The following is a 14662-nucleotide window of genomic DNA, read 5'->3' as shown; positions in this document are numbered from 1 at the left end:
ACATCAACCTGGCCCCGGGGCGGGAAGCTCAGCAAGGCTTTGGGCAACCCGTGTAGGGTCTGGATGCCCATTTTATGCTTGGCCCACCCGAAGCAGTGGGACCTTTGTTTGAGAGCGCTGCGGGAGCACCCTCCCCACTGCAGACTCCACCGGGCAGGGTGGGGGTGGGGGGGGAGGGCGGTGCTCCCTGTCCCTTGGGATCTGCGTCTAGGAGGAGCGCAGTGGCCCCCAGAGGAGGGCCGGACTGGGGGGCCTCACCTGAAGGGGGGCTCACCTTAGGGCAGGGGTGGGGGGGAGGAGGCCACATGGGTCCCTTCTGACCCCCCCTTGGGCTCCACTGCTGAGCGAAAACCTCACTTTTCCCACTTCTGACAGACTTGTTTTCATCTTTCGAGCAATTTTAATGATGGAAAAAGTCCAATCTGTACAAAGCAGGGTGCAGGTTACAGTGAAGCCCCTAGGCCCACGGCCCCCGCCTCATGCTGCTGTGTCCGGTTTTCCATGAGCCCTTTCCAGTATAGCTCAGATCACAGCTAGTTCGTGCACATCTCCAGCGCCTGAGCTTTTTCCTGTCACGTTTATGTGTCTCGATTACCAGCAGACAAAGGTTGAGGCCAGTGAAGAGGTTAAAGAGCACTTTGGGGACCATGATGGTCTCATCTGTGTCACCCCCATCACAGACACGGTCAGTCTTTCCTGAAGCGTAGGTACAATACTGCCTGCATACCTGACCAATTTAACAAGAATTCCTCAGTATTTCTAATGATCTTTAAAAAGGTCTTTTTAAGGCACGTGGGTGGCTCAGTGGTTGACTGTCTGCCTTTGGATCAGGTCATGAACCCGGGCCCTGGGATCGAGTCTCACATCAGGCCCCCAGCTCTCTGTCTCTCATGAATAAATGAAATATTAAAAAAAAAAAATTTTTTTTAAATAGGATTTCCTGGGTGACTCAGCAGTTGAGCATCTGCCTTCAGCCCAGGGCCTGATCCTGGAGTCCCAGGATTGAGTCCCACGTCGGGCTCCCTGCATGAAGCCTGCTTCTCCCTCTGTCTGAGTTTCTGCCTCTTTCTCCTCTGTGTCTCTCATGAATAAATAAATAAAATCTTTTAAATAAATAAATAATTTCAAAATTAAAAAATAATAAAAATATCTTTTTATCGTGTTGAAATCAGGATCCAAAGGCCACAAACTGCTCGGAAGAAGATCTCATACGCTCTCTTCTAATCTAGATAGATCTCGCCTTCGTTTTTCCTGTGCCGTGTATTTGTGGGTGACACCGGATCGCTTGTCCTGTAGAATTTTCTGCACGATGGACTTGGCTGGTTACAGCCTGCTGGTGGCATTCAATGAGCTCCCTCCACCCTTATTTCCTATAAATTCAGACTTTTATCTCAAGCAGTGGTTCCCAGCCCAGGGCAATTTTGCCTCCCGAGGACATTTGGCCGAGTCGTCTGAAGTGGGTCTTGGGAAGCTCTGTGTTGGGGATGGAGGCAGGGCCAGGGGTCCCTCCCAGAGTCCAAGTGTGCACTTCCTACATGTCCCACCCAGAGTGGATGGCTCCCCTCACTTTGAGCCACGTCACCTTGGACTAGCAGGCCCTGTGCTGTCAGCATCACCACCTGCTGGTTTACTGCCATCATTAGGGCTGCAGAGTGGTGAGACCTGTTACTTTTCGTTGTAATGCAGTTATGATTTTTTTTTTTTTGCAGTTATGATTTTAATGCTCCTTCACACACAGTTCACAAAGGGCTTTCCCATCCAGGATGGAATAGCCAAAGTCGCTGCCGTGCTGGAGGCAGACTGATTATCTCTGAGTGATTTTTCTCCAGATGAGGAGACGGGTCAGAGCAGGGGAGTGATTTGCATAAGACCCCATAGGTCAGCAGTAGCACCTGGCTAAGCCAAGGCGTGGTCACCTGGCTAGAGCTCCATTCACATCAGCATGCGGTGCTCATCAAACTGTAGGGAAGGGAGCAAATGCCACAGCAAGCCTCTTTTAAAAGCTATAAAAGTTCTAGAAGACTATTATGCATCAGCTGATTCTAAAATCCCTATCCAACCTCAGTTAGCACTGTTCTATGCACGACACAGATGGTGGCCCTGTTCACATGCCTTCAGGCCCCCTGCTACCTCCAGAGTGAACCTTTCCCAAGAGACCTTCAAAGTCCCTCACAAAGTGACCCCTCCCGCCTTCCTGAATCAGGGCCCTCACCCCCACCATACCCACCTGGACACCACTGGTGAGACTCTGACAGACTAACCAGAGATTCTGGGGTGGTTTGACCAGTTGGCTTTGGTGGCCACTGCAAAGGGAATTAACACCTACGCACCACCCATATGTGTAGGCACATTACTCCTTCTCAGCCTGGTGGTAGGTCTTACTTTTCTAGTTTTGCAGAGGGAGGAAACTGAGGCTCCGGAGGGCAAATGGCTTACAGAAGCCCACATGGCAAAAGCCAGAGCTAATGAAGAGCCCGGCAGTCTGGCCCCAGTGCTGGGCTCCGCCAGCTGCTCCACACAGCCACCCTGTCCACAGGCCTGGGGGGGTGGGGGGGTGGAAGCTCCCCACTGTGCACCCCAGCCATTTTCCAGGCCCGGGGAGGCTGTGCCCAGGTAGCGGTGTCCCCAACTCTCCAGGATCTGTAGCCAAGCTGGAAAGCCAGAGGCTGCCATGAAGGAAATCACTTTGTCAGCAGCCCATTTGCAGGGTGATGGGTAGAGATGGAGCCTTGTGTGTCTCTCCCAGATGAAATGTATTATTTGTTCTGCAGGAAGGGCCCCACCCCCCACCAAGTGTATAGAATGGATGGTTGTACCTCCCTCCTCCTCGTGCTGGGCCCAGAGATGTTGCATGACCTTGGCAAGGCTGCCCAGCTGATCAGGGCCGAGTGACCCCAGGGTCGGGTGGGGTGGAGGGACTGCTTGGCAGGGAAATCTGGGGGGTAAGACAAGGAAGAGCCTTCTGATGGGGAGGGCTGCCTGGACTCACACCTTCCTTCAGAACCCTCGAGAATGGTCGTGGCTCAGGCGGGCTGGAGAGACCCTCCGAAGTTTATCTAGGAGAGATGAGAGAGGACGTTGTGAGGCCTTCCTTCCCAGAGAACTGGGGCCGCAGGAGTTTTACTGGTTTAGAAAAATAAGATTTATTACTAGCATCGGGTTTAGGGCCTAGCACATAGGATTTTGATACTTATCTGTTGACTGAATGTTTTCAAACTCTATTTATGACCAAGGTCCAAAGACCTCTTTTCCTAATTAGCAGCTTAATGCCAAGATGAAGACACCCCAACCCCAAAAGATCTCAACTTGCAGTCCCCATTTCCACCGTGAGGACTCACTAAGGTCAAGGCATGGCAGGTCATTAGGCAGCAAGGCTCCACCACTCGCCAGCCTCACCCAGATGACAGTGTCACACATGACAGCATTAAGCCTGGGGGAAGCATGTGCGAGTGGGGGACCCAGGCTCAGCATGAGGAAGTCACCCAAAGGTCCACGTGTCTCACTTCCTCCACCACTCAGGAAGGGGAAGTGCAGGTAGGGGGTGGGAGTCTGGGCACATTGGAAAGGTGGGGAGGGAGCAGGGGAGGAAGAGCCCAGGGGCACCCAACTACATGAAAGAGGCTCAAGCAACACCCTGGCTAGGGCCTCATTCCCTGGGGGAGCTGCCTGGCAGACGTAGTTTCCCAGGGCAGGGCATCGACACAGGTGCAGGCAGGTGTGTGGGGCAGGGACCAGTGGCACGAGTGCCATGCATTGCAGAGTCAAGGACCAGGTCTGCTGCTATTGGGTTTTGTCGGCTGGGGATCCCCAGTGACTCTGAGCAGCTCCCAGGCCTGTGATCGCTGCGGGGAGGGAGGCCTGGGAGCTTGGGCACGGCCAGCAGTCTAGCAGGAGAGTCACAGGGCTGGCTGGGCTGTCCGTTATCGCTGGCTTGCAGCTTGCGGTTTGTGGGAGGATGCCGTGGGTATGTGTGACACTTGTGACCGACAGGAATTGGGGCCCCAGGCCTGTAAGAAGAGCTAGTCAAGCCCAGAGAGGGGTGAGGGGCTTGCTCAAGGCCCTCAGTGACCCCTGGGAGCCCTGGGGTTTGGAGTGCTCGGGCTAGGGCCCCTTCAATGCTGCTTCCTCTTCAGCAAAGGGACAATGTACCCTGAAGCCACCCCAGGCTGGACCAGCAGCCTCTCCCACCAGGCGTTGGGGTGCCCTGTGCTGTCCTCAGGCCAGCAGTGGTCTGCAGTGGGTCTCGATGAGCCCTCGAGGGGACAGTGGGACAGGTTCCTGTGGAGGCTCTTCCCTCTGCCTGGGGGTCTGGAGGAGGAGGGACCGGGGCGATGGAAGAGGGGGGAAGTCACAGTGGTGGGAAGGTGGGCCCCAGACCCAGGAGTGAGGAGCCAGCAGCAGACTCGGCCCAGGGCCTTGGACGAGACGGGATTGCTGGGCAGGGCCCTGAGGGGGGGCATATGTCTGCATGCTACGGCTTAGGGCAGCAGGGGTGTCAGAGCAGGAGCCCCCAGGGGCCCAGGAGCAGGGGCCCAGGGGACAGAGAAAAGCATGTGCAGGGGGAGAGAAGGTGGATGGGGAAAGCTAGGCATGCCCACTCCAGAGCTTGTCCTCGGGCCAGGGGAGGAGGAAGCTTTACCTGCCTGTCACCAGCCTCCCTGCTGGAATGCACAGCTGGGGGCACAGGGCTGGGAGACAGAGGAGGACCAGCTCACCTAAGCCTTCCCGTCTGCACACTGAGGGCTGTCGTCCCCATCGGTGACTGCAGGCTGGGTGCGGGGAAGGCAGGGCCCGCTGGGTGGCAGGCCAAGGGCCGGGCCTCGTCCATCTCCTCAAACAGGTCCCCTGGATAGGAAGTGGCAGACCCAGCGTCTGGCTAAACCCCAGTAGGTCACGTGCCTGTCCCTTTACCCCAGACTTGGACACCTGTTGTGTTGAGCCCCGCCCCCACCCTCCCAACACCACCTGGGGCTGCAGCACTCAGGGGCACAGGTCTCAGCAGGGCCTGACTCTGAGGCGAGCGATGCCCCCCAACCTTCTTGTGGGGGAGAAGAGGAAAGAAAGAGGCAGCCTGTGGATGTGATTTGCTTCTGAGAGTTACCCACTGGGGTGTGGCAGCTTCTCCTTTGCACTTCCGGGTTTGCTTCTTTCCTGGCCACACCCCCAGAACACCCCCAGGACGGGACCACGTCCCGCTGACTCTGTGTTCTGGCTGCACCACTGTGCTATCAGCTTTACAGACCCTATGGGAGGTACTGTTGTGATCTCCATTTACACGGACTTGGAACCTCGTCTCCACCTTTCAGCAGGTACCTCAGTCTTCTCGCCCATAAAATGGGGCAGGTGCACCTACTTCACAGGGTTGTCCTGAACAAGGCCAAACGCCCGGAAAGATGCCCTCCCTTCCATCCCTATTACTAGCAGACATGCGGTCACCATCCAAGCGGTTACGTGGTGATGTCACTGCCAGTCACTGCTAGTTCAGTAAAGTGGGGCAACGGTCCCTGGCAATCCTCTACCCACATCGGTGACGCAAGGCTGGTGGCAGATTCTCAAGCAGGAGCTCCTTTCCTGGACTCTGTGCTCACAACAGTGCCTTGCCCATGATGCCATCCATCCACCAGCTGCTTTCAAGTTCCTAAGATAGCCATGCAGACACAAGACCCCCGGGCACTGCTCAGCCACGTACCCCACGTGCCCAGAGTCTGCCAGGGGTAGCATCTGCAGTGACAGGAGCAGCAGCATTAGCCAGAAGAGCAGTGACTCTAAACCTGGAATAAATATTTCATTTAGGGAGAGGGCTCTAGGGGCACCTGTAGGGGGCTCCATCAGCTGAGCATCTGATTCCTGATTTCAGCTCAGGTCATGAGATCTCAGAGTGTGAGATGGAGCCCCATGTAGGGCTTTGCGCTCAGCAGGGAGTCTGCTTGAGACTCTCCCCTCCCCCAACTAAGTAATTTTTTTTTTCCTAAATAGAATCTAAAAAAAAAAAAAAAAAAAAAAGAGGGCTTTATACCAGTTGGTTGAAAAGGACTAAGCTGTGATGTCATGATTCCTGGAGACAGAGCCCAATTTCCAGGTGACTACATGCACAGAGCAACAATCTAGCCCAGTACCCCCACCCTGCTCTTGCTGGTGTGGGGCACCGCTGAAGCAAGCAGGCTGACCACAGTCAAAGGGGGCCACAAGGCACCCCTCCCATGGACCAGCGAAAGCTCCTGCATAGGGGAACACCTTGCTGCACAAATACCCTCCAGTCCTGCCTCAGGTGGTTCCGGGAAGGGACTGCGCCCTGCCACCTCCATCCAACTGGGCGCTGCCATACCCAGAATCGAAGACTCCGGTTACACCCAGTCAGTGACAACAAGTGACACTGGGTAGCTGGCCAACTAGCTGGTAGACAAGGAGGCTGAATCCTTAAGCCTTGCTGCCTATAAACAATACACGTTTCAAAGGCCAACTCTACAGGGGCACCTGGCTGGCTCAGTTGGAGGAGCATGGGACTCTTCTCTTGATCTCGGACTGTGAGTTCAAGCCCCATATTGGGCGTACAACTTTAAAAAAAAAATCAACTCTAAGTATATGGGTTCTAGAAAAACACAAAGGCGTAGTATCTTTACGCTCTTTTAAGGTGAAGAAAGCATTTAAAAACATGCCCGCACATCCCCAAAACCATAAACAATAAAGAAGGCTAAAACAACACTGAAATGCTTCTGTATAGAATCCACTTGTCCTCTGCTCCGGATGAAAGACAAATGCTAACCTGAAAATAAGTACTCGCCTCAAATAACCAACGCTGAGTATCAGCTTGCACATGATGAGACAAAGGAGGTCCAACTTCCAACAGAGGCCCTGGAGGACCTCCTGGTTCCATGCAATGCTGGAACATCGCGGTGTGCAGGAGGTAACCCACAGGCTGCAGCCTCCTCTTGGGAGCAACTATACCGGGACACACGTTTACAGGTGTCACAGAAGTGCTACTCAGAATGCTGAATACACAGAAAAGGAACACTCTAAATGCTGATCAGCGAGGAACCTATTAAATCTCTGTAACGGAGTAATATAGCTATAGAAAGTTCCCTACACCTACAGTCACTGCCATGAAAGGACGTCAGAGTGAAGACCTATTTCTCAAGTTGCAGAAGAGCCGGTGTAGCATCACCCTGTGATATAGTGAATGCCCAAAGACATTCAGCTGTCTAGAGAGGCGCTGGGCACGAATGGTAGCAGCTACCATCTCTGGGTGATGGACATGCAGATGAGTTTCCCCTTATACTTTAAAAACACACTGAATTTTCTTTCTACAATGAAAACTGATTGTGTTAATATATAGAGACTTTTGTTTTCCAGAACAAAAGGATGAAGTTTTGTCTACACCTATAAACAAAACTGCTGTGTTTCTTGCAGGATTCAGGTGGGAGGTGGGGTGGTGGTAGTGGTATGTTTGAGGGAAAGTGACTCATTCATCAGCAGGTGCCCCCCTCCTTTTCCAGCAAAGCAGCATGCCAGCATTTTGAGCAATGCCTGTGAGAGCTAAATCCCCTTCATCCAGAATGATGGGACTTGTGCACCTCTATCTTACCCTGGCGCAGGTAATTAAGACAAGGCCGAGGCTCTTTATAAATGATTCTTTGCTATGATAAATAAAGACAACCAACTGTTTTTCGAATTTTTTATTTGGTGTTAACTCCACAAGAAAACAAAAAATCAGTTACTCTGGTGTACGTGAAATCAGAACAATACAACCACGGGGAAAAAAATCTCAGCCCAGGAATGGAAAACGGATACTTCAGTGCTATGGATATGCAATGCGCTTCATACCACAGTGCGTTTCAGCGTTTTGCCAACTTTTTAAAAAATGCTTTTTCTTTATGATCATCCATTCACAAAACTAAAAACCACACTTTCAACTCTGTTGCTGAAAGCCTCTGGGCTTCAGCCACTTAGCTATGAAAACAAATAAATACATAATCTGGTAGTCCCCTTGCCCATTTATAATCCACCCCCACCCCCGTGGAAGGTGCAATGTCCTCCTGCCAGTGCGTAAGGAAGTCGGCACCCTTGCCACCTGGAGCCCTGTCTTGATAAAAAGCAGCTGTCCAAAATCAACTGAGCTAAAGGTTGTGTCTGAAATATATTTATTTGGTCTCTGCTACATAAGCAACGATTTCTAGAGTGATCGTCACTGTAGTGATTTTAGGAATTTACAACTTCCAATTCTTTTTTGCCCTTGCTGTTAAATTATATTTCAGTGCAGATGCTAATCACTTTTTAGGAAGCTCCCGGAAGAAAGAAAAATACATAAAACCTTATAAAGTCTGTAAATAAATAACAGCAACATAAACCTTACACGCACACACACACACACACACACACACCCGCACACACACATACACACACGCACACACTTTAAAGTGTCAAAAGATGTGCTGTATAAAAACAAACCCTGACATGTGGTGAGATCCAAGCCAACCGTCCATCAGGTTTCTCACAGTGAGGACACACAGAACCCGGGGTGACTCCACAGCTTTGGAGTCATCTGTGTTCTCAATTACAAGATAGGCAACCGAACCCAGGGCTCAAAGCAAATCATACATTTCTCAGCCACTCCAGCTCCCAGCTAGTGAACTGTACAGGTGTACTGCCTGCCAAGATTCATGGTGAAGCTGTCTCGTCCACGTCAGGCTTTCCTGCCATTCCTGGTGTTACAGACATGCTAAACTGATTTTACACATTAGGTTTTGTTTTTAAATAATGAGCTGGTTTAAAAAGAAAAACAATTTGGTTTTACCAACACTGCTCCTCGTAGCTTCACCTGCTGCCCAGTGGCGCGAAAACTCGAGGAGGCAGCCGTCCTGAGTGGACAGGACTCGCAGGAGATGGACTGGCTGCTGTGCCCCCACAGCAAGTGGGAAGCCAGTCCCATGAAGCCATCACACGGGTCTGGGAGAAATGATTTCTCTGCCTGCCCCCAACCCACCACATAGAACTTGCCCAGAACATTCTCTCAAACACAAAATGAGATCTATGCTCTACTAAATCACAGCCACAACGGCGGCTAGCTGCAGCAGCCAGGGCTTCTTCGGGGTGATGAGGTGGCCTTTACTGCATGCCAAACCTTTGTTATTTTGAGTTCTGGAGGCTTCAATTCAACGGCGGTCACTAGAAAAATCATAATTTGCCACTAAGACCCTCACCACGAATGACCCCAAAGGGGTGTTTTGGCATAAATGTAACTGCAACTTCAGAGGCTAGGGGCGCACTCCTCCCCCGCTTTGCCTCCCCTGCTACCCTACACCCCACAGCCGTGGCTCCTCCAGTTAGCCAGAAAGTCACAAACCATAGTATCATCCATGATATTTCGGGGGGAGAATCCTAAGATAGAAAACACAGTATTTTCTAAGTCTCTAAAAGCACACCTTGTGGTTCCTACGTCAAATGTACATGAGAGCTGATTGAATGAAGACCGTGGATGAGTCACCCATGCTTCCCTTTGGCCTTCAGAAAGGCCCCGATCCATTGCAGGGGGAGGTATTTATGTCCCAGTTCTGAGAGAACAAAGCCTAAAGGTTCCAAAGCTCGAGTCTCTGGAGAGCGGAAGTGGTTGCGGACACCGCGGTGCTAAGGTGACAGTGACCCGGCCGCCGCAGCAAGGACAGCAACCGTGGCCAAGATGCGGAAAGCAGGGATGCTTCTAGACAAGCACATGCACACCCATTCTGGATTTGACAACACAATCTAGTCTATTTCAAATAGCCAAGAATTCAACAGCTTGGAAAACAAAAAAATCTTCAACAGGATAGCTGTCCTCAACTCTAAAATAAGCAAGAAGAGAAAGATAACTGCTGATCTGAATCAGTTAATTGAAGAAGAAACCTAAGTTGTTGTTTTAGATTAACAGGCCTCACAAAAGGGTAATTTGCCATCACATATCGCTCTCAAAAAATAATTTGTACTACTCTGCAGGATTAGAGATGAGTTCGAGAAAAGAGCTCCTCTTCGCCCGGGTCCGCCCACTCGCCTCCGCCCTCTGAGCCGGAGCCCTCTGAGCCGGAGCTGGTGCTGGAGTAGATCTTCCTGTGGAAGCCGTTGGATTTTGCTCCGGCATCTCTTTCTCCTGCACACCTCGCTTCATAAACAGAAGACACCTGGGATTAAAGGAACAGTGTTCAACAGATCAAAAGCCAGACTTTTTTTCAGAAGGGCTATGTGAATACAGAGGTTATAGAGCAAATCACTGGCTTTCCTGGGAGAGCTGAAGAGTATGAAGCATCTCACGGCTTCAAAGCAAAACCCACCACACCTCAACTTCATGATCTGTGAAGGGTCCAAAGTCCTAATTCTGTATGTTCAATCCCTGAGACAAAACGTTCCACATGTGGGGGCTGCACAAAAACAACATCCGGAGCCAACCACAGGTGGGGGCCAGGCCGAGCACACAGAAGCCACCAGGAGGTGGGCACAGCCACATCCTCCCCAGGCTCCCATCCCGGGAGAGCACCCAACAAGCCAACTGACCAACACAGTTTCACGCTGCGGGGTACACCAGGTGATGTGGCTGACGGGGGAGGCAGAGACAGGACACACACACTTCAGACAGCTGTGGCAGGGAAGGGAGTTCTGAGAAGTGTCCTCACCGGAAGGCTAGAAAGCAAGCCTGTGCAAAGAACAGCCAGAGCTTGCCTGGGAGCCTGGGGGCCGGGCTGCAGAGCCAGAGTTCTAAAAACTCTTTATTGTGTGGGATTGTTCCCCACACACCAGATGGTCAGCATCTCTGTCCCCCCCGGACACTGAATGCAAATGGTAGCCCCTCCCTAGTCACGGTAACTACCAAGGCTCCCCCAGTCCAGGCAGAGTAAATTAGCAACACCACCCTCCCTACTCCATAGCAACTAGTAATGCTCCTCCCACCCCCGAAGTGATTAGCAAAGCCCCCTTCCCTCACAGTGACCAGCAACATGCCACCCTGCCCCCCCAGCCAGTTAAGTAACCAGTGACGTCCCCCACAGTCACAGTAACTAGCAATGTCCCAAACCCAGAGTAACCAGCACCCCCCAATCACAGTAAGTGGCAGCACCCCTGTCCCCCAGTCAGAGGAACTAACAACACCCCCACCACAGAAACTAAGAACCCCCACCCACCTGTTCTCAGAGTAACCAGCACCCCCTAGTCATAGTAACAACACCCCCTACTTCCAAATGGCAGCACCATCCCTGTTGGGACCCCAAGGCAGCAGCAGAAAGACGGCCATAAGGAAGGAGGGGAGAAGAGAGGTGAGGCCAGAGGCACGCAGGGGCAGAGCACACAAGGCTTTTGTGGGCAGAGTGCAGTGACAAAAGGCCATTACGGTTAGGAGCGGGAGTCGCGGAGTCCTAGCTGAGGCTCACAGCTCAGGTCTGCACTTGGCTGTGTGGCTGCATGGCCTTGACGACCGGGTCCCAAGTCTGTGCCGAATGGCGGGCGCAGTGATGGTACCTGTTGGACGCTGTGAGGACTGGCAAGGGAATGCTCAGCCTGGGGCCTGGACAGGGTGTGGGCGATGGAAGGAGGTGCAACGGCTGACTAGTGGGGCGGGCAGGGCCGGCAGGGCCGGCAGACAGCGTATGCAGGTCACAGAGGCCAGAGAGTGGCCCCCAGGCTGGGGTGTGGCGGGGTGCCGCAGGGCGCCATTCATCAAGGTAGGGAAGGAGAGGCCTGTGGGTGCCAACACTGTAGGGTGCTTTGGGGGAAAAGCCCTCATAGGACATGGAGAAGAGAGATGTGTTCCCTCTGACCCATCCACCTGCCTGCCTGACGGGGGCTCCCAGGCCTGCTGGGGAGGCAGGCCTGCAGAAACCCAATGCAGCCTGGTGCCGGGGCTGAGACCATGGTGCCACACTGGGCAGGGTCCATCCAGGGAGCACCCCAGATAGGGGGAACGGCCTCTCTGGTGGTGCCCACTCAAGGGCTTCCAGGGGGAGTGACAAGGTCCGGCTGGTAGGCAGAAGTTCCTTGTGGCAGCATGGGGAAGGACAGACTGCGGGGAGAGAAGACAGGGGTATGGGAAGCCTTGGCAGTAAGCGGACGATTTGGGAGGCAATGCAGGCGGGGGCTGAGGGCCACAGAGCTGGGTGGCCTGGGATGGCGGACAGGGGGAGCTCCCAGGGCTCCCAGGCTCCAGCCTGAGTGGCAAGGGGGGCGTGGCCGTTAGTAAGTTAGTAAGGAGGACAGTCCACTTACCCTATTAAAATCTAACAGACGCTCTTCGTTACTGGGTATGTCTTTACCATCTGGACACTCTTCTATACCATTCTCTCCCTTGGCATTTGTATAACATTCTTAATCATTTTGAATGGAGAAGGGAAAAGAGGGAAAGGGGGGGAGATTTCATTAAGACACGGTTATGAAACATACATTTTTGTTTCATTTTTTGCTGAAAAGTCAGATCAATCAGATCTACCAACACTTTGGAGAGCTGAAGTAGTCACTTAAAGCAGACACAGTCGCAGCCAACCAGCCAGGTATGCACGAGCAAAATGCTATGCCAACTTAAAAAGTCCTTTAATAATCTGTTTATTAAGTTTTTTTAAAAAATAGGCCAGCATAACCAGACATGCCTGTTATCCCACCATGAGACATTCATTCAACACACACATATTCACATCTGTAATGGGGTAAGCCCTAGGAACACAGCATAATCACCAACAAGGCCCCAGCTCACAGGGGCGTACAGAGGATGGAGGGAGGCAGACGATGTACCATATGCGTGTTCATCTAACAAACGAACAAAGAACTTCAGACAGGAGGAAGTGCGGTGGGGAAGACAAAACAGGGTAAGAACCTCGTCCGTTCCCCCTCAACTCAACACCACACTAAAGTCCATCTTTTCTGTATCTGCAGAATAGGGAAGAGAAAGGAAGCTAGTGGTTTGAGTAGGTGAGCAGCCCACAGAAGGGGATGGAACTGGAAGCTGGAATTAGAAGGAATCAAATCAATCACTTAGTGCAAAGGTTCCCAGCCCTGGGAGCTTAAGGCAAAGTCTACGAGCCCAAGGAGCAGAGCTTGCCTGAAATCCCAACTGAACTGGTCTGGGTCAGGGTCCAGGGGTCAGCAGTTCTGTAAAGATCCCAGGTGATTCGGAGCCACAGCCAGGGCTAACATCCACCAGGCTTAATCTACACCAGCACCCCACCCCCTGCCCTGCCCACCCACTCCCCCAGCATCCCCTGCAGCTGCAGAGACACAAGGACGAGAGAAGAGACCGCCAGCAGACCTGATGTGGACCCTGGTTTGAATCACTGAGTGCAAGTCCTGTAACGGCCCCAACTGAGCATCTGTTTCCCGGCGCCTGTGGTCCAGCTACCATGAGGCATTCAGTGAGATGACAGGCTACTCTTGTGTGATACCGGAGAGGACAGGACCAGCACTCAGTGACTGCTGTGCCCTCCTACCACTGAGTGCTGTGCTGGGCCCCATCATACTCTCCATGACCTCTAGCCCTCTCTGCCCGCCTCAGGACCTCAAAGTTAGCAGCTCAGGTTCATGACAATTACACGGGCTCTGGGACAACACAGACGTGAGTGGATCCTTGGTCCTGCGACTCACCAGTGATGGGGCTCAGCAGATGACCATCTCTCTGAGCCCCAGCTCCCCCATCTCTGAAACGAGGCAACCGTCTGCCCTCATGGAGTCCTGTGCAAGTCAGAAGAGGTGACATGCGTACAGCCTCAAGGATGGTGCTGGCACACTTGCTGCTAACCAAGAGCCCAGCATGCTCTTCTGCCCTGGGCTCGCCTGACCAAGGTCTCATGGGCCCCACACGCCCAGCTAGCTAGTTACCCCAGTTACCTCCTGCGCTAGAATATGCCCCTGGACATAGCCAGCTCCCACCCTCCTCCTGATCCCTGCACTTTCCTGCCCTTCTTTTAGAATTCTGTAAGTACAAAAGGAGTGTATGACGTCACAGGCCTTCGGAAAAGGCAGTAGGGATTGCTGACAACGCTCTTCAAAAGCCCCCTTCACACAGTTCCCATGTGCCAGGTGAGGACCACATACCAGGCCTGTGCTATGCACGCTCCTCTTCTTAAGTACCTCCTCAGGGAGGCACTATCTTTAGCCTCTTTTTTACAAATACAGACAATGGAGACACAAAAGGGCTGGTCACAGCCCCAGGTCTACCAGCTGGCCATGGAGGCCCTGGACTCTAGTTCCATTTTGTCTCCTGGGCCTATAACTGTTACCTATATGGTTTCACTGCTTTCTCTGTTAGACTAAAATAATACCCACACACTTACAACGAGCCTTCAAACCTCTAGAGTCCAGTGCGTGAGCTGGAGAGACCACACTTGGGACAGATCCATCATGGCATAGAGCACGCAAGGCCCTTAGGCTCTGGCTGCTTGGTTCTAGAGGACCTTGTCCCCACCCCACTCTCGAACCGTTCCCCCTTACTAGCCACACTACAGGTACGCCACACACATACTGCTTCCGCACCCACCAGCGCTAGTGCTTGGGCACCTCTCCCTGTAGGTAGCCCTGGATGTCACAGGGCTAGTGTCCCTACTCCCTCTGGTCTGTGCTGGGACATGAGCTAAACAGGAGAACCGGGATCCAGTCAGCTGGCCTCTGCATTCCCAGGGCCCCGTACCAGGTAGGACTGTCAGCAACACGTGCTACACGGCCA

At 52.7% G+C, this 14662-nt stretch overlaps 1 protein-coding gene and 1 long non-coding RNA gene across 32 annotated transcripts in view; both read right to left on the bottom strand.

The window, feature by feature from the left end:
- Positions 1-1692: 1692 nt before the first annotated feature.
- On the bottom strand, positions 1693-4845 carry LOC140595488 (uncharacterized). Its single transcript, XR_011997140.1, has 2 exons — positions 4716-4845; positions 1693-3056 (listed from the first exon to the last, which is right to left on the bottom strand). It is a non-coding gene; the product is annotated as an uncharacterized lncRNA (long non-coding RNA).
- A 2813-nt stretch (positions 4846-7658) lies between these two features.
- Positions 7659-14662, bottom strand: part of KIAA0232 (KIAA0232 ortholog) — an 89499-nt gene continuing 82495 nt past the window's right edge. For 12 of the 31 annotated variants that reach the window (XM_072737532.1, XM_072737526.1, XM_072737533.1 and 9 more), the window contains 2 exons: positions 12220-12317; positions 7659-10148 (listed from right to left, as the gene is read on the bottom strand). In XM_072737532.1, the coding sequence (XP_072593633.1) occupies positions 9969-10148; positions 12220-12317 (278 nt within the window). In that variant the 3' untranslated portion in view covers positions 7659-9968. Of the gene's footprint in view, positions 10149-12219; positions 12318-13584; positions 13672-14662 lie in introns of all 31 variants that reach the window. The other 19 variants (XM_072737546.1, XM_072737537.1, XM_072737548.1 and 16 more) reach the window with 2 other exon arrangements.

This window comes from Vulpes vulpes, chromosome 14 (genome assembly GCF_048418805.1).
Source record: "Vulpes vulpes isolate BD-2025 chromosome 14, VulVul3, whole genome shotgun sequence".
In the NCBI taxonomy this organism is placed as follows: domain Eukaryota; kingdom Metazoa; phylum Chordata; class Mammalia; order Carnivora; family Canidae; genus Vulpes; species Vulpes vulpes.
This window is presented reverse-complemented; position numbering and strand designations above follow the sequence as displayed.